Raw genomic sequence first — 22117 nt, 5'->3', positions numbered from 1 at the left:
ATCAAGCCCCAAGTCAGGCTCCACACTTAGCAGGGAGTGTGTTTCTCCCTCTGCCCCTCCCAAGTACACATATAAGTGAGGACTTTTTTTTTTTTTTTAAGATTTTATTTATTTATTTGACAGACACAGATCACAAGTAGGCAGAGAGGCAGGCAGAGAGAGAGGAGGAAGCAGGCTCCCTACTGAGCAGAGAACCCAATGCGGGCCTCCATCCCAGGACTCTGGGATCATGACCTGAGCTTAAGGCAGAGGCTTTAACCCACTGAGCTACCCAGGGGCCCCTAACTGAGGAATTTTGCATTATTATTTTATCTGCCTAGAATGCTCTGCTCCCAAATATCTCCCTCTCTCCCAGACTCTTTTTAAATAAACATTCTTTGAATTTCTAACATGCATAATATGGTAGTCTTGGGTTTATAAGTATGAGGAAAAAGGTTTATGCTCTATATCCTTAAGGTATTATTAATCTAATACAAATCCAAATAAACCAAGTTGAGGAGATGGGGAGAGAATGAATTGAGATACGGCAACTGTAGATCACGTAGTAGTGATATTGGTAGCATTTACTTTGGAGAGAATTTTAGGACCATCAGACTTAATCAGATTCTTAAAGAGCAAGATCTGATTTATTTTATGCTATTTAAAAAGTACCTAGGGGCGCCTAGGTGGCTCAGTGGGTTAAGCCTCTGCCTTCAGCTTGGGTCATGATCTCAGGGTCCTGGGATCAAGTTCCACATCAGGCTCCCTGCTCAGCAGGAAGCCTGCTTCCCCCCAACCCACCATCTGCCTCTGCCTACTTGCGATCTCTCTCTCTGTCAAATAAATAAATAAAATCTTTAAAAAAAAAAAAAAAGTACCTAAAGTGGTGCATACAAATTATGTGTTTGGATTAACATATATTGTATAAAATATATATGGATCTGTTTGGAAATAATACATATTGTTATAAATTATTATTAAATTAAGAGTAATTTCTGAAATTTTACATTAAAGTTATTGAGATTCTCTGATTCTTGTAATTTAGATAGATAAAATTTTGATAACATGCTATATGGAGTGGAATATCACATTTTCTTAATCTACAAATCGGCCTTTTATGTAATCACGTACTTCTCTTGGTTACTTTCAAAATCAGTTTTTTGTTTTTTGTTTTTTTGTTTTTATTTATTTGAGAGAGAGAGTATGAGAAGAGGGAGGGTCAGAGGGAGAAGCAGACTCCCTGCCAAGCAGGGAGCCCGATGCGGGACTCGATCCCAGGACTCCAGGATCATGACCTGAGCCGTCGGCAGTCGCTTAACCAACTGAGCCACCCAGGCGCCCTCAAAATCAGTTTTTAAACTCGAGAGAGTCTATGGATAAGCTTTTGTTCAGGAGAATTCATATGTAGGAAGACTTGTTTCTTACCCATTTTAGATGAATCAAATGTTTTGTTGTTGAATTTCCTTTACCTTTTTTCAAGTAAAGCTTTTATTGCAGTATTATCTTAATACTGAGAAATGGGCAGATTGTTAGGTTACAACTTAATGAATTTTTGTTAAGTGGATATATCCATGTATTCAGTAAATAGAATATTAGATTATAACATTGTTCCAGTGTCACCTCCCAGTCACCAGTTCCTGACAAGAGTAACCCAACGTGCCCCTGGCTTTTAACAGATCAGTTTTGCTTATTTTTGAATAGTTGCAAAAATCAGTAATTCTATAATATAAAATGATCTAATATAATATTTTGTAATCTTATTTGGAAGTATTAAGCAAGGAAAGAAATAGTCATGGAAATATTTTCTGTATATTTTTGTGAAACAGTAAAGTCCATGTGTGTTAACTATTCTTCTACTTAGAATCCCGACCATTGTCAATTCCTGTGAAAGCCATGCTGAATCTCTCTGAAGGCTGTCGAAGTCCTGAAGAAAGAATGAAAGAATTTATTGGATTAGTGTGGAATGCAGTAAAGAGTCTCACACTACAGGTAAAAGAAAACTTAGAAATAACCATGGTTTTAATTTCTGTAATTTTTTATAATTTTCAGTACCTTAAATATTGGTAAAAAATAATTGCACTGGTAACACAATATTGGTAAAAAAGTAACCTCACTCTTAACACTTTTGTATGCCATCTCATTTCCATAACTTTGATGAAAACTCTTGGCACATTTTACATGTTAACAGAATCATATGAAATACATATTATATGTTCTTCTTGATAAAGTTATAAAATACACAAATTTTGAGCTGTTTCTTAAAAAATTCATTTTACTGTTTCTTTATTTTAAACATTATTTAAAGGATTTTAAGTATTCAGTATACAAATCAGAAAACAATAGACAACAGGCCAAACTGGACAGTGGTCAGTGGTCCCTGGGATGTTTTTTAAAATATTTTATTTATTTATTTGACAGAAAGAGAGGGAGCACAATCAGGGAGAGGGGCAGGGAGAAGGAGAGGGAGAAGCAGGCTCGCCACTGAGCAGGGAGCCTGATGTGGGGCTCCATCCCAGGACCTTGGGATCATGACCTGAGCTGAAGGCAGATGCTTAACCTACTGAGCTACTCAGGTGCCCCATCCCTGAGATATTTAAGATAAGGTCAGGATGACCTAGTTACTGTTGGTTTTGGGGAATGAGAGGAAAGAGGCTAAGTGGTGTTCTAGGGACCAGTTTTAGCCTTTGGGTGGATGGTGATGCCATGAAATGGTAAAAGAAAACAGTTTTTCAGAGTTAGGGGCAAATAGGAAGTTTATTTTATGCATACATTTGAAATACCTGTGAGATAGCCAGGCTTCTTTTAGACCATAGGATATTCAAATTTGGAGGTTAAGGAAGAGATTCACAGTAGAGATAATAATTTTGGGAATCATCTATAGATGGTTAAAACTAGGAGAATAGTCATTCAAAAAATATGTAAAGTTGAAAGAGCAGTGGGCCAAGGGAATACCATGTCTAGAGTAGACACTGAGAGTGTCCTTCAAGCTGACTGTGAGAGAGAGATCAGAAATGTAGATGGAAAAGTCAGGCAGTTCATGGAAGCCAATGAATGGTGTGTAGAATTCCAAGGAACCTGTACTTATTAAATTCTGGATCTTTTTTTTTTTTTTAAGATTTTATTTATTTATTTGACAGAGAGAGATCACAAGTAGACGGAGAGGCAGGCAGAGAGAGAGAGAGAGGGAAGCAGGCTTCCTGCTGAGCAGAGAGCCCGATGTGGGACTCGATCCCAGGACCCTGAGATCATGACCTGAGCCGAAGGCAGCGGCTTAACCCACTGAGCCACCCAGGCACCCCTAAATTCTGGATCTTAACTATGGACTTGATTTTGCTTACCTGCAATATGAAATGGTTACATGATGTTTAAGATTATTTCCAATTCTGGGGCTCCAGGGTGGCTCAGTCAGTTAAGCAGCTGCCTTCGGCTCAGGTCATGATCCCAGGGTTCTGGGATTGAGCCCCACATCGGGCTTCCTGCTAGTGGAGAGCCTGCTTCTCCCTCACCCTCTGCCTGCTTGTGCTCTCTATCTCTCCGTCAAATAAATAAATTAATTAAAAAAAAAGATTATTTCCAATTCTAACATCCTTGTGGGATTCTTTTGGTTCTTTTGCTTGTTTTATAATGATACAGTGCCTTCATAGCTTTGTCACCAACAAAAACTTAATCTTATATGTTATTATGGATTAGTTATAAGTAGAGATACTGATGTTCCTCCTTTTTTTCTTCTTTTAAAAATTTTTAATTGTGGTAAGATACACTAACATAAAATTTGCTATGTTCACCATTTTTATGGGTGCAGTTTAGACCAATGTTTCTCATTTGACTAAACTTATTGAGTATAAATTAACATATAATTACAGGAGTACTAATGATTATATCTTTGTATAGGTTATTTTGTATATGACCTAGGCACTTGCTTGCCTCATTCCTAGTCCCAGCTCTGTATTATACATGCTGTTTATTTAGACATTTTCACATGTTAATGTGTTCTGGAAGGGTTGAAAGATAAAACTTGATTCTGATTAAATGATTCAAATCTAGGCCCTAAAATTCTGAGTTTTAAAATAGTAGTGTCCGTTTTCCAAGATATTTTATGAACCAAAATATAAAACAGAAAATGCTGGAGTTGTCATCAGATAAAACAGAACATCATACTTGAAGTCATCAAAGGATTATTCTTCCAGTGGAAGTTTGAGCAACTGAATGTGTTTGGAATCAGAATTTCTGGAAAATTTATTTTGCAGCCAAACTTGTATATGCTAAGCCCATGTATTCTTTTACTTATGATAGACATATCTTGCATTTAGACATAAACAATATTCACTGTAACTTACTTGTTTTTCAGTGGGAAAAGTAACTTCCACATTTCATCTTAACGGATTATGTTACAGTACTTTATGTAGTCTTGTACAGTTTTTTAAAATGTGAACTTGGTTTGAGGGCCTTTTTCTGGAAAGATTAATATAAACTTAGTTCTTTGCAGTTTTTCTCTATCAGCTGATCTGCAAAGATCTTATCTATTATACTTCAAAAAGCTACATTTTATTCCAGAAGCACATGATTGGCAATGGCATGCAGTTAACAAAATAGAAATATTCTGGCCTAAAATTCACTAATAAAAGAGAACATTGCCCTAGTTTTTGCCAAACTCCTTTTTATCACATTAAAGATCATGTTTCTGTTATATGGCGTTTTCTAGGTGTTTCTTGTAATTTCTGAAGCTTTTTGAGTGGACTGTATAATAGAGTGGAGTCTTTATTTTCTATACCAAGCCTCTTGGTCTCCTTCTTCTGCTAATAATGTTTAGAGAACTCTTCCCACATTCCTTGATTTTGATGTGTCTTAGGTCCCATAAACTAGTTAAGCTAGACCACTTGAATTCTCTCTCTTAAGAAGTTACATATAGAATATGATCAGTGATACAATCATCATATTGCATGATATAATTGATGTCCTTATATCCAGTGAACTTCCTGGCCTATCTTCATGATTAAACAAGGGTAAGCATGTGAGACTAGACAGCTCAACTACTAACCACCTTGTTTGTAAGAGTAATTATTTACATTTAATGCTTAAAATTTTGCAAGGTTCATATTTTTATTAATAGGCATTGAGAAGGTGACCACAATTGCATGGGGTAGTTTGTTAGAAGGAAGAAGTCTGGAATTTCAGTGTAGGCATTTTTTCATGTTTTCTCTTAGCACATATTTATGGGAAAATGTGGATTTTTAACAGTCTGGAAAAGACAACTAAGGTGCACTTTTGAGGTTTTTAACTTAATGCCCTAAAGTGGGTATATTTAGATTCCTACTATATATGATGACACCCCAAATATTTTCATAGTGTATTAAGAATTTATAGAATAGGAAAACTGTGATTTAGTCAATAGTTAATATATTTGTTATCATGCAAATGGAATACTACACGTTTGATGGCCTCTATATACGTAAACAGTTATATCATAAATGCAAGTCTTTTTAAATAAAGATACCGTGAACATCTCTTATGAGTCCATGAGAGCTAATATATGGATCTGTTATAGAAGATAATCAGTGTATGTTCACTGATTTTATTTTTAGCAAACCTTCAGGTGATAATTAATACATTTCATCTTTAACTTTTTTAAAAGAATTTATTTATTTATTTGACAGAGATCACAAGTAGGCAGAGAGGCAGGCAGAGAGAGAGAGAGGAGGAAGCAGGCTCCCTGCCGAGCAGAGAGCCCGATGCGGGACTCAATCCCAGGACCCTGAGATCATGACCTGAGCCAAAGGCAGAGGCTTAACGCAGTGAGCCACCCAGGAGCTCACATTGCATCTTTATATCAGAGCTGACACCTCCCCACCCCCCGTTACGGATAAGGAAACTAAAGTTATAGAGAGATTAAATAACTTGTCAAAGGTTCCACAGCTGGAGTTGAACCCATCTGGCTGACGTGTCATTTTTATTAATTACTAGGTTTTCTCTGTAGAATGAATGATTAACAACATGCACTAAACAATTATTTTAATTAATATCTGATGCTAATAAAAATAATTGTGTTTACTTATTTAATAATTAGTACCTAGTACATGCTAGACACTGTACTATGTACTGAGACTGTAAACAAATAGGCAAAGTATCTGACATTACAGACCTTATATGCTCTAGTGAAAACTCTGTAAGGCTATTAGTATTTTATTTTTTTTTTTTTTAAGATTTTATTTATTTGACAGAGAGAGAGAGAGATCACAAGTAGGCAGAGAGGCAGGCAGAGAGAGGAGGAAGCAGGCTCAGTGCTGAGCAGAGAGCCCGATGCGGGGCTCGATCCCAGGACCCCGGGATCATGACCTGAGCCGAAGGCAGAGGCTTAACCCACTGAGCCACCCAGGCGCCCCAGGCTATTAATATTTTAAAACCCTCTTGTTTCAAGTTTTTTAAGTGCTGGGATTATATCTTTTCTCTCTGTACAACTGACTTTCAGTTTATGTGAGGTATTAAAGAATGCATGAATAAAAGAAAAAGTGAACGAAAATATAACCTGAAATGTTCCTTCATATTTCTTTTTATTTGAAGCTGTTTTCTGAGAATAAAATTCATACAGAGAACATTGCATTCTTTAGAAATTTTACAAAATACAGTCATCACTAAAGTTTCAGTTTTAAAGAAGGAAAACGTTATTTGGGAATAGGAAATAAGAATGTTATTTAAAAGTACAGAAAATATGATATAACATTTTAAAGCATTTATAAAGTGTTCTATATGTTAGACAGTAGGCTAATTAAAGTGTTCAGATTAATGTATAAGTGAAACCTATCTTAGTCTCCTCTTTTTATCTAAGTTGTGATCACAGTTACATAGCAAACAAGGTAGAAGAATCTAAGTTTACCAGACCTTACATATGGGAGATGGGTTGGGAGTACACAAAGACATACATCTTTTCAAATGGAATGTAAACTTGGAACTTTCAAAAAATGCATGACAGTCATTTCACTTATCAAAATAAGAATACCAAATAATTTCTACTTTCATTGGTTTATTCTCAGTGTATCATACTTAGATATGTAGCCCTTGACCTAATAGGAATCAAAATAGAGGCGGTTCTATTTCAAGAATTTGTAATAATCCCTTCACTTTAACACATGAATATGTTCAATATTGGCGAAAGAACACGTTGCTACCAAAACTGAAATAAGATCCTTGAAACAGAAAGGATGTTGCCATGGAAAAATGAAGTAACACTCAGTGCAGCTGTGATGCATTAATGAATAGGATATTTTTTTAAAAGATCATTTGTGTTTGGTGTGGCTCAGAGGGTCCCAACCAGATGGTTTCCATGAACATGATCTGACCCCCAGTTTGAGGACTTCTTACTGGCAGATTACTTCATTTTCTTTCCCTTGGATTGTCAGATCCTTACATTAATGCAAAATTTACTGCTACAGATTTATATTCACTTATATAAATCACTCAACATTTTACATTAAAACCACAATTTTAGACATACAGTTTTACAGTTATTTTAAAAGTGTAAAAAGATTTATGGGATAGCTATAGTATATATAATAGATGTAACATTATAATAAGTTTGAGCACTTTGGATTATGTGTATGTTTTGGTTCTTATCATTAAAGGACTCTCCATAACACATATTTTAGAAAATTTATTTTTTGGAGTTGTGTGTATTAGGCCAAATTTGATGAAATAATTTATTTTTGAATTAGTGGAATTTTGGAATATATTGTGGTTTTGGAAATCTTGGCACAACTTAAATTTATTTCAGTGGATACGCATATATATATCTGTATGGTGTGGCTTATTATACTAATTATCTCACATTGTTGAAAACATTTTTTAACATGGCTTCAGTATCTACATGAAGTGTTAAATACTGACTCTTTCTAGTTTGACACTAGAACCATAATTAATATGGGAGGATATGTTCTCAGTTACCATATTAACCTTGTACATTGGAACATCAGTAATTATATTAAATATTTTAAAAGTTAAATGTAATGCATCTGAGACAGTGTATACTTCTATTTCAAAATAAAAAATGTTGTAATCTTAATGAACTGCTTCACATATATATATTTAAATTAAGTTGCAAGATGAAATTCTAGAACTAAGAAATGAGGTCATACTTGATGAACCAATGTATTTATTTTTGCAAAATTTTACTTATATTTTTCTTCACTGAATTCATCAGTGCATTCCATGCACAGAAATGTTGAAGTGAAGATGAGTAAGTTAGCTTATTTATAAGGTTGGCAAATTATTTATTGTATCAAGGAATTCCAGACCTGTTACATATCATGCTCTCACTAAGGACTTTATTAACCCCAAGGGAAGATATATTACTGTATTCTTAGTTATCTTTTATAAAATACAGTCTCATCATTTGCTAGAATATTCAAGCATTTATCAAACAAATTTTAGATTTTATTACACCTTCAAAGATAATATCTTTGTATGCCAAATATTTTATAGAAAATTAACAGATGATATTTTACATTTTCTTAAGAATAATTTAAGAATGCTAGGATAATTTGTGAACGAGGTTACAAAATATTACTTTGTAAGAACCAACCAAGACTGATAGACTTTACGTTGCTTTTGAACTAAGAACTCATGATGAATTTAATTTTTTTAATTGGGTTTTCTTAGTCCTATTTTTAACTCTCTAAGGGCATGGCAACCTAAGTCACCACACTGGGAATAAGAAAGCATAAAAATTGTACATGAAATCAAAATTTAAATATAATTTGAGGTATGAGAGTAGCAAGGAATAATGCTCTGATTTTTAAGTCCTCTCAATTTTCTTCATTACCATGTATCTTTATATATAAAATGTGATACACACTTGAATGTTGATGCACATGTATATTAAAAAAAGTATGTGATACATTTTAATGTTTGTCTAGAGATATCTGAACACTTAAACATTTTTTTCTTACATTTTAGTCTATAAAGTAAAAAAAAAAGCCAAATTCATAAAGAAATAGCTGTGTGTGTGTGTGTGTGTGTGTATGGATGGATGGATGGATGTTTTAAGTGAGTACAGTATAATGCTAGTTGGTTCTACGGTCTTAGCTGGTGTTAACAAAATCTAATGAACTGCAAAAGAAGGAGGATTTTCTCACCTTTTTTTGCCAACAGATTTTCTAATTCAGTCATGTTTCTTGGAAAGAACTGTGGAAAGGCAGATATGTTTTCATCTCATGTCACTGTGCCTTTTTGATCAAATTTATAGCAAGAAACAACATCTTTTTAAGTGTTTATTATGTTCTTTAGTAAACATAACTTGTAAAGCCATAAGTATGGCCCATTTCTTTTTTTAGCTTGCCTGTTTATTCTTAAAGATATTGGGTATTTAAGGGTATGGTTACTCTCTTATTTAGTCCGTTCCCAATATTTTAATTTTGCTTTTTTTCTTCCTCTCTAGCTTGACGTACAGTCTTGTTGTGTGTTTGTTCCAAATGATAGCCTGCCTTCCCCAAGTACAATTGTATCTGGTGACATTCCTGGAACAGTAAGAAGTTGGTACCATGGACAAACCAGCATGCCAGGAATGCTTGTCCTCTGTTTGCCTCAAATAAAGATTATTAGTGCTGGCCACAAGTATATGGAACCTCTGCAGGAGATTCCATTTGTTATTCCACGACCCATCCTTGAAGAAGGTACATTTAAAAATGAAATTCTTCCTATAATTGTTATGTTTTATAATAATATTTTTAGCTTTGTTTTTTCAATATGCCAATCTTTATGTAAATCAGTCTTCTCAATGAAAGATCCACATGAAAATGGATGACGTGTTCTACAAAGTGGATCTAAAAAGAAAAGTGTACCAAGCATATGAACTAAGTGATGCCATTTATTGACATCCACAACTTTTAATCATATTCATGTATGTATAAATGGAGACTACAAAAGATCATATGCAATACAGAATCATCACTAAAATGGCAAAGGAGAGACACATTGAGAAAGTTGGTTTTGGATGTTTTCATTAGGCTGAACTAAGAATGATAAAGTAGATCTTCATTTAAACTACTTGATTTATTAAAAGAAATATATAATAAAATGAATATATTATTTACATCAAGCATAATGTATTTCTAGATTTCTCATTTGTTAAAGTGGATGATTGTGTGATGATTTGAAACATGACTCCTTAGAAAAACTTGATTTCTGATATTGCAGAGTTTTCGGTTGCAAATTTATACCCTTTTGAACTTTGACATATCCATCTCAAACAATATGTGAATCTGGAAAAGTTTTGAGTCACAAAGTAAATAATGTGAGTCTATATATTAATAACAGGGTTCAAATTTTTTACAGTGCTAAACAGTTCTGCACCTTGTTCATATTATTAGGATGTAAGAATATGAATGCTGACATCATTCAGATTCTACACATACTATTATTGAAAAGTGGATTTAGTCCACACAGTATTTTTACTTTGACTTGAAGTTGATTTCTCTCTCCCTTTCTCTGTATTGGACTTTGCATTGAAATGTAGTTTTCTTAGTTTTATCAGAAGTGGGAATGATTTTGCTGCCAGAAATGAATGGTGGTACTTAATAATATGAATACCATTATCATAAAATCAGAAAATTCTAACCATTAGAAGGAACTTCTTTAGAGCTCTTCTTGTGTGATATTTATCTTGATGCAAGGATTCTTTCTCTAGCATATTGGATATATCCATTCTTTGATATTTGCTTTTGGTTATTAGGAGTTCTTTATTATCTTTATTATCACAGCAGCTATTGTATATCCTATCAAGGATATGCTAGCCTCATAAAATGAGCCAGGGAGTGCTTTCCCCCTTCGTTTGTTTTAAGTCTGAAATAATTTTTGTAAGATTCAAATAGTTTGTCCCTTAAGTTTTTCTTCTTTTATTAGAGGTGGTGGGGTGGAGGTGGGGGCAAAGGGAGAGAGAGAGAGAATCTTAAAAGGTAAGGTAGGTAGAGGAAAAACCAGGATGCAGTATGATCACAGAAGACAAATGATTTGATCATTTTAAATATGGCAGAAGTGCTCAGTAAGACAAGGACTAAAAGATTTGTAAGGGATTTGACAATTTTAGGTCATTGATTCTCTTACCACAGTATTTTCAGAGTGCTATTAATGCAGTTCAGATTATGGTGGTTTAAGGACTAAACAGAAAATGAAGAATTTTTTTATTCACATGTACTTGACATAAAATATTGGTTTCAGACGTATGATAGTGATTTGATGTTTTTATACATTAAAAGAGATCACTACTGTAAGTCTAGCTACCATCTGTCTCCATACAAAGTTACTACAATATTATTGATGATGCTGTACATTATGTCCCCATGACTATTTTACCACTGGAAGTTTGTACCTCTAATCCCCTTCACATATTTCACCCCTCTTCCTACTCTTCTCCTTTTAGTAATCACTAGTTTGTTTTCTGTGTTGAGTCTTCTGTTTTGTGTGTTCATTATTTTCTTTTTCAGATACCATATATAAATGAAATCATATGATATTTGTCTTTCTTGGTGTGACTTCCTTCACTTAGCATAATACCCTCTAGGTCCAACCACAATGTTGCAAATGACACAATATCCTTTTTAATGGCTGAGTAATATTCCATTGTATGTGTATATCACATTTTCTTTATCCATTCATCTATCGGAGAACACTTAGGTTTCTTATATACTTGGCTATTATAAATAATGCTGTGAATAACAAAGAGGTACATAGATCTCTTAGAATTAGCATTTTTATTTCCTTCAGATAAATATAGAAGCAGAATTGTTGCATTCCGAAGATTTTGGAAATTTGTGTTACTGTTTTCATTTTTTCTTAAGTTATTTTTTGCTGTCCTCTTTGATTTCTTCATTGACTCATTGGTTGTCTAATAGCATGTTGTTTAGTCTCCATGTGTTTATGCTTTATCCATATTTTTTCTTGTAATTGATTTCTAGTTTCATACCTTTGTGGTTGGAAAAGATATTTGATGTGATTTCAGTCTTCTTGAATTTATTGCAACTTGCTTTGTAGCCTAACATGTGATCAGTCCTGGAGAATGTCTCATGTGCACTTGAAAAGGAGTGGTGCTTCTGCTTAGGATAGAATATTTTGCATATATCTCTTTAGTCCTGATCCTTAAGGTCAATATTGCCTTGATGATTTTCTGTCTGGTCTATCTCTTCATTGATATGAGTAGAGTATTAAAGTCTCCTACTAGCATAACAAATAGCATGGAGGACAAGGGGAGATGGAGAGGGGAGTTGAGGGAAATTGGAAGGGGAGGTGAACCATGAGAGACTATGGACTCTGAAAAACGATCTGGGAATTTTGAAGGGGTGGGGGGTGGGAGGTTGGGGCACCAGGTGGTGGGTATTGTGAAGGGCACAGATTGCATGGAACACTGGGTGTGGTGCAAAAATAATGAATACTGTTATGCTGAAAAAATAAAAATAAATAAATAAATAAATAAAGTCTCCTACTATTATTATACAACTATCTATTTCTGTCTTTACTTCTGTTAGTATTTGCTTTGAGTATTTGGTGTTTCTATATTGGGTGCGTAAATGTTGATAAATATTACATCCTCTTGTTGGATTGACTCTATCATGATTATATAATGCTCTCCTTTGTTTTAAAGTCTATTTTGTCTGACATAAGTATTGCTAACCCAGCTTTCTTTTCATTACCATTTGCATGGAATATCCTTTTCCATCCTCTCACTTTTAGTCTGTGTGTGTCTTTAGATTTGAAGTGAGTCTCTTGTAGGCAACTTATATACGGGTTTTGTTTTTTTATTCATTCAGCCATTCTGTGTCTTTTGATTGGAGAGTTTAGTTCATTTACCTTTAAAGTAACTGTTCTTAGGTTCCTGGCTGTTTTTGTATCTCCTCTCCATTCCTTTTCTTCCTCTCTTTCTCTCTTATGCTTTGTTTGTTTTCTATAGTGTGTTTTTTTTTTAAGATTTTATTTATTTATTTGACAGAGAGAGGTCACAAGTAGGCAGAGAGGCAGCCAGAGAGCGGGGGAGGAAAGCTGCCTGCTGAGCAGAGAGCCCCATGTGGGCCTCCATCCCAGGACCCTGAGATCATGACCTGAGCCGAAGGCAGAGGCTTAACCCACTGAGCCACCCAGGTGCCTTTTCTTTAGTGTTATAGTTAGATTTACTTCTTTTTTTCTTTTGTGCATTTACTGTAAGTTTTCCTTTGTAAACCGTGAGGTTTACATAACCTTTTTATGTATATAAGTCTTTTTAAAGTTGATAGTAACTTAATTTTGAACATGTTCCAAAGCTTTATATTTTTACTTTCCCTCACCTTATGTTTCATATTTTTAATGATACATTTTACATCTTTTTATTTTGTGTATCCCTGAACTTAATTATTATATTTTTACTTAATTTTGCTACTTTTGTCTTTTGCTCTTCCTACTTGGTTTGTAAGTGGTATGTCCACTACTTTTATCATTTATTTACCCCTTGAAGCAAGATTTTTACTTTTGTGTGTTTTCTTCTTATTAAATAGTACATTTTATTTTTAGTTTTGAGTAGTCTTTTTAACATTTCTTATAAGGCTGTTTAAGTAGTGATGAACTCCTTTAGCTTTTGCTTTTCTGGAACTCTTTTTTTTTTTTTTTCCTTAATATTTTTTTCATTTTTTTAATTTTTTTTTTAAGATTTTATTTATTTATTTAACAGAGAGATCACAAGGAGGCAGAGAGGCAGGCAGAGAGAGAGGAGGAAGCAGGCTCTCCGCTGAGCAGGGAGCCCAATGCGGGGCTCGATCCCAGGACCCTGAGATCATGACCTGAGCCGAAGGCAGAGGCTTTAACCCACTGAGCCACCCAGGCGCCCCTCCTTATTAATATTTTTTATTGAAGTATAGTTGACACACGATGTTACATTAGTTTCAGGTGTATGATGTGGTGATTTTTTTTTTTTTTTGATGTGGTGATTTGACAAGTCTGTGCATTGTGCTGTGTTCACCTCAAATGTAGCTCCCATCCATTACCATACAACACTATTACAGTACCACTGACTAAATTCCCCTATGCTATACCTTTCTAAATTAAAATTCTTATTTTTTTAATTTTTTTTTATTTTCAGCATAACAGTATTCCTTGTTTTTGCACCACACCCAGTGCTCCATGCAGTCCGTGCCCTCTCTAATACCCACCGCCTGGTTCCCCCAACCTCCCACCCCCTGCCGCTTCAAACCCCTCAGATTGTTTTTCAGAGTCCATAGTCTCTCATGGTTCACCTCCCCTTCCAATTTCCCCCAACTCCCTTCTCCTCTCTAACTCCCCTTGTCCTCCATGCTATTTGTTATGCTCCACAAATAAGTGAAACCATATGATAATTGACTCTCTCTGCTTGACTTATTTCACTCAGCATAATCTCTTCCAGTCCCATCCATGTTGCTACAGAAGTTGGGTATTCATCCTTTCTGATGGAGGCATAATACTCCATAGTGTATATGGAAAATTCTTAATCTCTCTGAATGATAACATCTGGATAGAGAATTCTTGGTTGGCCATTTTTTCCTTTTAGTGCTTTGAATATGTCATGCCACTCTTTTATGGCCTATAAAGTTTCTGCCAGAATATCTGCTAATTGCCTTATGGGGTTTTACCTGTATGCAATATGTTTCTTTTCTCTTGCTACTTTTAAGATTTCCTGTTTCTCTTTTTATCATTTTACTTTATTATTTATTTTAAAAAGATTTGTTTTTTGAGAGAGAGGGAGTATGAGCAGGGAGAGAAAGAATATTCCCAGTCGAATATTCCAGTTGAATATTTCCTGCCGAGAGCAGAGCCAGATGTGGGGTTCCATCATGTGACCCATAGATTGTGACCTGAGCTGAAATCAAACATCCAACGCCCAACTGACTGAGCCACACAGGTGCCCCTACCTTTTACCTTTTTAATTAGAATACGTCTTGGGGTGTTTGTCTTTGAGCTTATTTGGGCCTCTCTGATATTCCTGGACCTGGATATCTGTTTCTTTCCCCCAGATTACAGTGTTTTTAGCCATTATTTCTTCAAATAATTTTCTTGACTTTTCTCTCTCTCCTCCTTCTGGGACCTGGGTAATGAGAATGTTACTTCTTTTGATGTTGTCCTAGAAGTCCCTTAAGATATCCTCACTTCTTTTAGTTCTTTTTTTAAAAATTTATTTTTATGATTTATCTTGTGTTTTCTGTTACTTTTTTTTCCCAGCTCACTGATCATGCTTATGTTTCATCCATTCTGCTGTTGAATACCTCTAGTGTACTTAAAAGTTCAGTTTTAATATCTCTTTTGTGTTTTCTTATTTTCTATCTCTGTGTTGACGCTACTGTTGTGTTCCTCCATTGCTTAGATAGGTGAGCATCTTTATGACCGTTATTTTGAACACTACCTGGTAAATTGTGTTTCTCCATTTAATTAAGATCTTTTTCTGCAGATTTTCCTTATTTTTTGGTTTGGAATATATTCCTCTGTCTACTCATTTTGCTTGTTTATCTGTATGTATTAGGTGAAATGGCTACTTCTCTCAGCCTTGAAGCAATAGTCTTGTGTAGGAGCTGTTTTGTGTGGCCCAGAAGCACTATTTCCTATGGCTGCCAGAGCTAGACACGCTGTGGGTATCCCTCCTGTGGACTGTTCATCCACTGGCTTTCATAGGGCCGCTGCTGTTATGTGTGAAAGGTAGGGCTCTGGGTACTCACCTGGCCTTTTGTATCTTGGCTACTGCATGGGGAGAGTGGGCTTCCAGCTTCTTGCCTATCCTGGTTGTGGCTTGCTTTCTTGGTGGATTGGGCATGGCTTGGGGCATTTATCTGGCTTTTTTACACCTTGGGTGCCACATGGGAGTGGACAGGGCAGGAGGCTTACCTGGTCTGTTCATGGTAAGTGTAGGCAGACCATCCCCACCCACACCAAAGCACATTCTAAATAAAATGGTAAAAGGTAGGGGTGCCTGTGTGGTTCAGTCTCTTAGTCTTTTCATACTTAATTTTAGCTCAGGTCATGATCTCAGGGTCGAGAGATCGAGCCCTGTATCTGGTTCCAGCAGACTAAAAGGGGTCCACCTAAAATGGTACCGTTTGGCTTATTTACGAACAAGGTAGGATGAGATTGCAAAAATGGCTGTTGACAACAGCCTTTCTATTCACTGTTAAAATCCTTCCAGATTCCTTTTTTAAATCTCTTAAATTTATTTATTTATCTATTTATTTATTTCCTTGCAGATTTCTGTCTCTCTGGTAGCCACTTTAACATTAGTAAATGGGTCTTCCTCTCTTATGGTCTAAGTGCTTTTTATTTCTTGCTTTTGTGATGGATCACAGGGCAAATAGGTTTGGGGGCAAGTGCTTTGACAACAGAACTTTATTTCCTAACATACTATGATTCACCTGGTCTTAATCATTGTTGATATTAAAAACTATACATTTTAGACCTTGTCTTTACTGTGCCTGCCCCTAAGGTCAGGATTACTGATGTGGGGCACAGTCCCTTAACTTTTCCAGGGAGTGTTCTCTCTGTAGGACCTCTCCCACTTGTGCTTCATCTGGGGTGGTTTTCGGGCAAGGCCATGTCTGCCTCTTCCACTCTTCTACATGTCTCTCTTTTGACTTTTGTGTGAATGTGCTGCTCATCTAGGTCTCAGGTCCTTTTTAGAGGAAAACGATGCCATATGTAGTTTTAAGTTACTGTGTCTACAGAAGGAGGTGAGTTCAGGGTCTTCCTATTTCACCATCTTGAACTCTCTCATGAAAAATTAGTAGGACAAGTCTACAGTAGGTTTGTTGTTGTTTTGTTTTGTTTTTGTTGGGTTTGGTTTTTTGCTTTGTTTTTTAAGGTATTTGAAAAAGACAGGAGAGAGCAGGTGGTATCTAGATGTATATATGCCTCAATATTCTTAGGTTGCAAGGAACAGAAATCTAGTCAGGATAATTTAAACAAAAATGGAACTTAATGACTCATTCTTTTTATATTCTATTATAGAAAGCAACTTGGAGTTTTAGTTAAAATTTTGAGGTTAATCCCACCATTTGACTCTGGTTATGAACACCATATTTTCTTTTTAAAAATTTTTTTAATTTATTTATTTGACAGACATTTTGATGGAAATACTTTACTATATTGCAGTGTTTGTGTTGTTGTGGATCATACCATCCTGTGATTTAGGAAAGAAATCATATGCGGTACTTCTTTAGAGAAAAGTAGGGCCACTCTTCCCATTGCTAGCTACCACCCAACCCCAGCTTTAGTATCATCTTCTGTGTTCTTTGAACAAAGGACATCTCTGTCCTACTGCAGGGCTTTAGCAGATACTCCATAGGTGACAACCTCCTTCTTGATCTCTTTTCTAGCCTTTTTTTTTTTTTTCATTTTTCAGGCTTCCATGTACTTCACTTGCCAAGTCCTTCTGTTCTGTGCTCTTACTGCTTTTGACTCATCACTCTTAATACTCCTTTCCCAATTTTAGTTATTTTTATTCAGCCCCTGATTTACCTACTCGGGTAAAAAGGGCAAGAAGCATATCTGTCTTGTTCATGGTGTTATTCCCATCATCTAGCACAATGAATGGCACAAAATAGGGCTAATTGTAGAGTATGCTGTTCAGTACGTAGTTTTTGGTTACTCTGAGGAGCAAAAAAAACCTTTAAAAATGAAAAGGGCAACTTCTGACTTGTCTTCAAGCTCATAAATAATTGAAAAAGAATTCTTTGTCATTATGATTTGAAAAAAAAGTAAAAAAAAAAAACAACGATTACAAAATGATCAAGGGGTGAACAAGAAGGGTTCTCATAGATTTCAGGCTTACTCTGTACTGAATTTAAGGTTCAAAATAAGGAACCATTTGTTGAGCTGTCATCTTTTCAATTGCCATGGAAAGGGAGAGATGATCTCTAATATAGTCAGATCCAATCTATATAGGGTATTTGGGTCAAAATCAACATCTTGAGTTTCATTAGCAGGCATTTGCAGTGAGGCTTGCAGATGTAATTTGCTACATCCAGCTCACACCTCTGAGCAGATGGGTCTCTACGCTGTGCCTAGCAGAAGTTTGTTTTTTCTTCTTTGAAAGAGTTGCCTGCAACTTTAATAAAATATTTTGACAGAAATGGAATATTGAGATCATTTATAAATTAATACTTTGCTCTTGTTGGATTTAGTGAATTTACATAGAAACTGATGTTAAAATTGTTGAGCATCTGTGAAAAACAGAAAGGTTATTTTTCCATGTAATTTTTTTTCATCTTACTGGTTTATATTTATTTGTTCCATTTTTGAATTTTTTAATACCTTACTTTGATAAATATAATTTCCACTTGTTCTGAAAGATGATGCTGTACTATTATAATAGTTTTCTTTTTTCCAGTTTTACTCAGTGTCTGTGAGTTTAGTTTTTAATCCATATGTAAATGAGATACCTTGGGGAAAAGAAGAAGCTCAGAAAAGAGCTTAAGATTTGTTCTTGATGTTGCTGCTGTTAAATAAATCTCTTTGAGGCCATCATGTATGTATTACAAATGAAGTTAAGCTGTTGAAATGCCTAAATGTAGTTAATATAATTGTTATATACATTATTATGATTTCATAATAGCTCACATCCACCCTGCTACCTCATATGTTCAGCTCTGGGTTCTGTGACTTAAAGGCTTGAAAATGAACCTTACTTTATTTATTCCCTGTCAATCAGTTTTGTATTTCCCAACAACCCTCCTCCCCTCTATGCGCACACACAAACACGCACACACACGCACACAAACTTATTTTAAAGACAAAACCAATATGGCAGATCCAGTGTGTCATATTTTTCCTTTAAAATAAAATATATAGGGGCGCCTGGGTGGCTCAGTGGGTTAAGCCGCTGCCTTCGGCTCAGGTCATGATCTCAGAGTCCTGGGATCGAGCCCCGCATCGGGCTCTCTGCTCGGCAGGGAGCCTGCTTCCCCCTCTCTCTCTGCCTGCCTCTCTGCCTGCTTGTGATCTCTCTGTCAAATAAATAAATAAAATCTTTAAAAAAAAAAAATAAATAAATAAATAAAATAAAATATATAATTTATATTGCCTAGAGATCATAAAAATGTGTTTTTTAAATGATACCAGGGTAACATATTCTCATTAAAGGAATTTTTTTTAAATGGGGATATAAGTGGCATGTAGCATTGGTTAATTTAGGGTATAGAACATGTTGATTTGCTGCTACCTTTATATATTGCAGTATGATTACCATTGGGGTATCAGCTAACACTTCTGTAGGTCACATAATTATCATTTCTCTTTTATGGTGAAAACTTTTAATACCTAAAACAGCTTTGAAGTATATAACACAATATTATTGACCATAATTGGGGAGTCATGCATTAGGCCTCCTTCTTCATTTTCTTGTTGTAAGTTTGTAACCTTTAATAGAATATCCCCAATTTCCCCACCCCCCAGGCCCTAATAACCACCATTCTACTCTATGTTTCTGTGAATTCACCTTCTTTAGACTGCATATGCAAGTGATATTGAGTATTTGTCTTCCTCTCTCCGTCTTAGCTCACTTAGCATAATGTCCTCATTAAAGGAAATTTTTAAAGTAACAATATACATGGGGCGCCTGGGTGGCTCAGTCGTTAAGTGTCTGCCTTCTGCTCAGGTCATGTTCCCAGAGGCCTGGGATTGAGCACTGCATCGGGCTCCCTGCTTGGCAGGAAGCCTGCTTCTTCTCCTACTCCCCCTGCTTAGTATTCCCTCTCTCGCTGTGTATCTCTCTGTCAAATAAATAAATAAAACCTTAAAAAAATAAATAAAGTAAGTAAAAATATACAGATGAAAAGAAAAATTACTTTGGTGATAATTACTATTGACAATTTAATTTTTATTTCTTCCCAGTGTTTATTCTTTCTGTTTTGTGTGATAAATATATACAGACGTATACACATAAAATTTTCATTATGTAAACTGATTGTATTCATAATGTACAATTAGGATAATTCCTGACAAAATTTTCAGCACTGTTTTTTTTTTCTTTTACTATATTATCATGCACATTTCACATGGGCTTACCGTATTTTGAATCCATTTCCATCTAAAAGTAAAGAATCTGCCTTAACTTTTTCTTAGTGTTTAGTGAATGTGGACTTGCTCCTTTCTGTAAATTGTAATTTCTTGGGTTGCAAGGAAGAAAGAAAGTCCAGTTATCTTAGGAAATGGGGGTTCAGTGATCTCTGATGGCCAACAGGAGAATATCAGAAGCGATCTTTAGTGGCCAAAGTATGCCAGACAGAGCGTGGGATGTAAATGAGGACGTAACGGTAGTCCTGAGTACCCACTGACACGTTGGGCTGGGCTTTTTTCTTCTCTACTACTGTCCTTACATCTTTAAACACCTTTTTTGAAGTATAATTTACATTCATGACATTTACTCATTATACGAGAACAGTTCAATGATTTTTAGTAAATTTATAAAGTTAGGCAACCATCACCACAACACAGTTTTAGAACATTTCTGTCACCTCAGAGTTCCTTTATGTCCATTTTGCAATTTATTTCTGTTCTACATGCTCCAGCCCTAAGCAACACTGATCTCTCTCTTTATAAATTTGCCTTTTCTGGACATTTAATATAATGGAATCATACAACATGTGGTCTTTTTCATCTTTCTTACTACCTTATATACTTATGTATCAGTGTATTCAGGGTACATTGGTTTTTTTTGTTTAGGATAATATTTTTTAAAGTTCATGATGTAGCATGTGTCAGTAGTTTATATTGCTGAGTAACATTTATTCTACAATAATACCACACTTTGTTTATTAATTCAGCAGTTGATATTAAATTGCATTGTTACCAGTTTTTGACTATTTGGATTAATGCTGCTGTGAACATTTGGGTGCGTGGTATATGGACAGATGTTATAATCCATAATGGATAGAGTCTTTGGAGTGGGATTACTGGATTTTATGGTAAGTTTTTTTTGAACATTTCGGATAATGGCCAAATACTTTAGAAGCGATTGTACCATTTTTACATTCCACTATTAACATGTTAGGTTTTACTTTCAATATATCTTTGCCAGCACTTGGTATTTTTGCCATTCTAAGAGAGTATGTGGTACTTTACTGGGGAGTCACTTTACATTTCTGTAATGACTAATGATACTGACTGTTTTTTTCATGTACTTAATGTAATTGCTTAGGGAAATGTATATTTAAATCATTTGTCCATTTTTCGGTTATTTTATTTTGAGTTGTTCTAGATGTGTATTCTTTTTCAGATATATTATTTGCTAATATTTTCTGTAGATTGGGGCTTTTATTTGCATTTTCCTTTTTAAAAGTTTTTATTTAAATTCCAGTTAGTTAACATACAGTGTGCTCTTAGTTTCAGGTTCAGCACTTCCATGCAGTGCCCAGTGTTCCTTAGCAAGTGTACTCCTTAACCCCATCACCTCTTTCACCCATCCACCCGACCCACCTCCCCTCTGATAACTGTCAGTTTGTTCTCTTTAGTTAAGAGTCTGTTTCTTGGTTTGCCTCTCTTTTTTTCCCCTATACTCCTTTGTTTTGTTTCTTAAATTCCACATATGAGTGAAATCATATGGTATTTGTCTTTTGATGGACTTATTTTGCTTAGCATAGTATTCTTTAGCTCTTTTTATGTCATTGCATATGGCAAGATTTCATTTTTTTATGACAGTAATATTCCATTGTGTATATATACCACATCTTCTTTATCCATTCATCAGTTGGTCGATATTTACGCTGTTTCCATAGTTTGCATTTGCATTTTTTAATAGTAAATTTTGAAACAGATTTTAGAATTTGATAAAATCCTCTTTTATCAATTTTATTAACTGCTTTTGGTATCTTAGTTTTAGCCTTAGAATTTGGTATGTGGTCATTTTGATGTATTTTTTGTATATGGCATGAAGTAAGAGTTAAGAGTCTTAAGTTCATTTTATTGTATGTGGATATTTAATTTTCCCAGCATTATTTGTTCCAAATACCATCCTTATGGAATTATCTTGGCACCTTTGCTAAAAAATCAACCATAAGTCTAAGGTTTTTTTGTTTATTTTCCCCTGGACTCTCAATTCTATTCCATTATTCTCTATGCTATCTTTGTCCTTGTAGCACATGATGTTGATTACTGTGGTGTGTTATATTGTCTTTAA

At 35.0% G+C, this 22117-nt stretch overlaps 1 protein-coding gene across 5 annotated transcripts in view; it reads left to right on the top strand.

The window, feature by feature from the left end:
* The window catches only part of VPS13B (vacuolar protein sorting 13 homolog B), a 763452-nt gene that overhangs the window by 358871 nt on the left and 382464 nt on the right, over positions 1 to 22117 (top strand). For all 5 annotated transcript variants that reach the window (XM_047723595.1, XM_047723597.1, XM_047723594.1 and 2 more), the window contains 2 exons: positions 1841 to 1968; positions 9407 to 9641. In XM_047723595.1, the coding sequence (XP_047579551.1) occupies positions 1841 to 1968; positions 9407 to 9641 (363 nt within the window). The remainder of the gene's footprint in view (positions 1 to 1840; positions 1969 to 9406; positions 9642 to 22117) is intronic.

The sequence above is a fragment of the Lutra lutra genome, chromosome 4 (assembly GCF_902655055.1).
Source record: "Lutra lutra chromosome 4, mLutLut1.2, whole genome shotgun sequence".
Classification (NCBI taxonomy): Eukaryota; Metazoa; Chordata; class Mammalia; order Carnivora; family Mustelidae; genus Lutra; species Lutra lutra.
The sequence above is the reverse complement of the archived record's forward strand: the minus strand, read 5'-3'. Positions and strand labels throughout refer to the sequence as shown.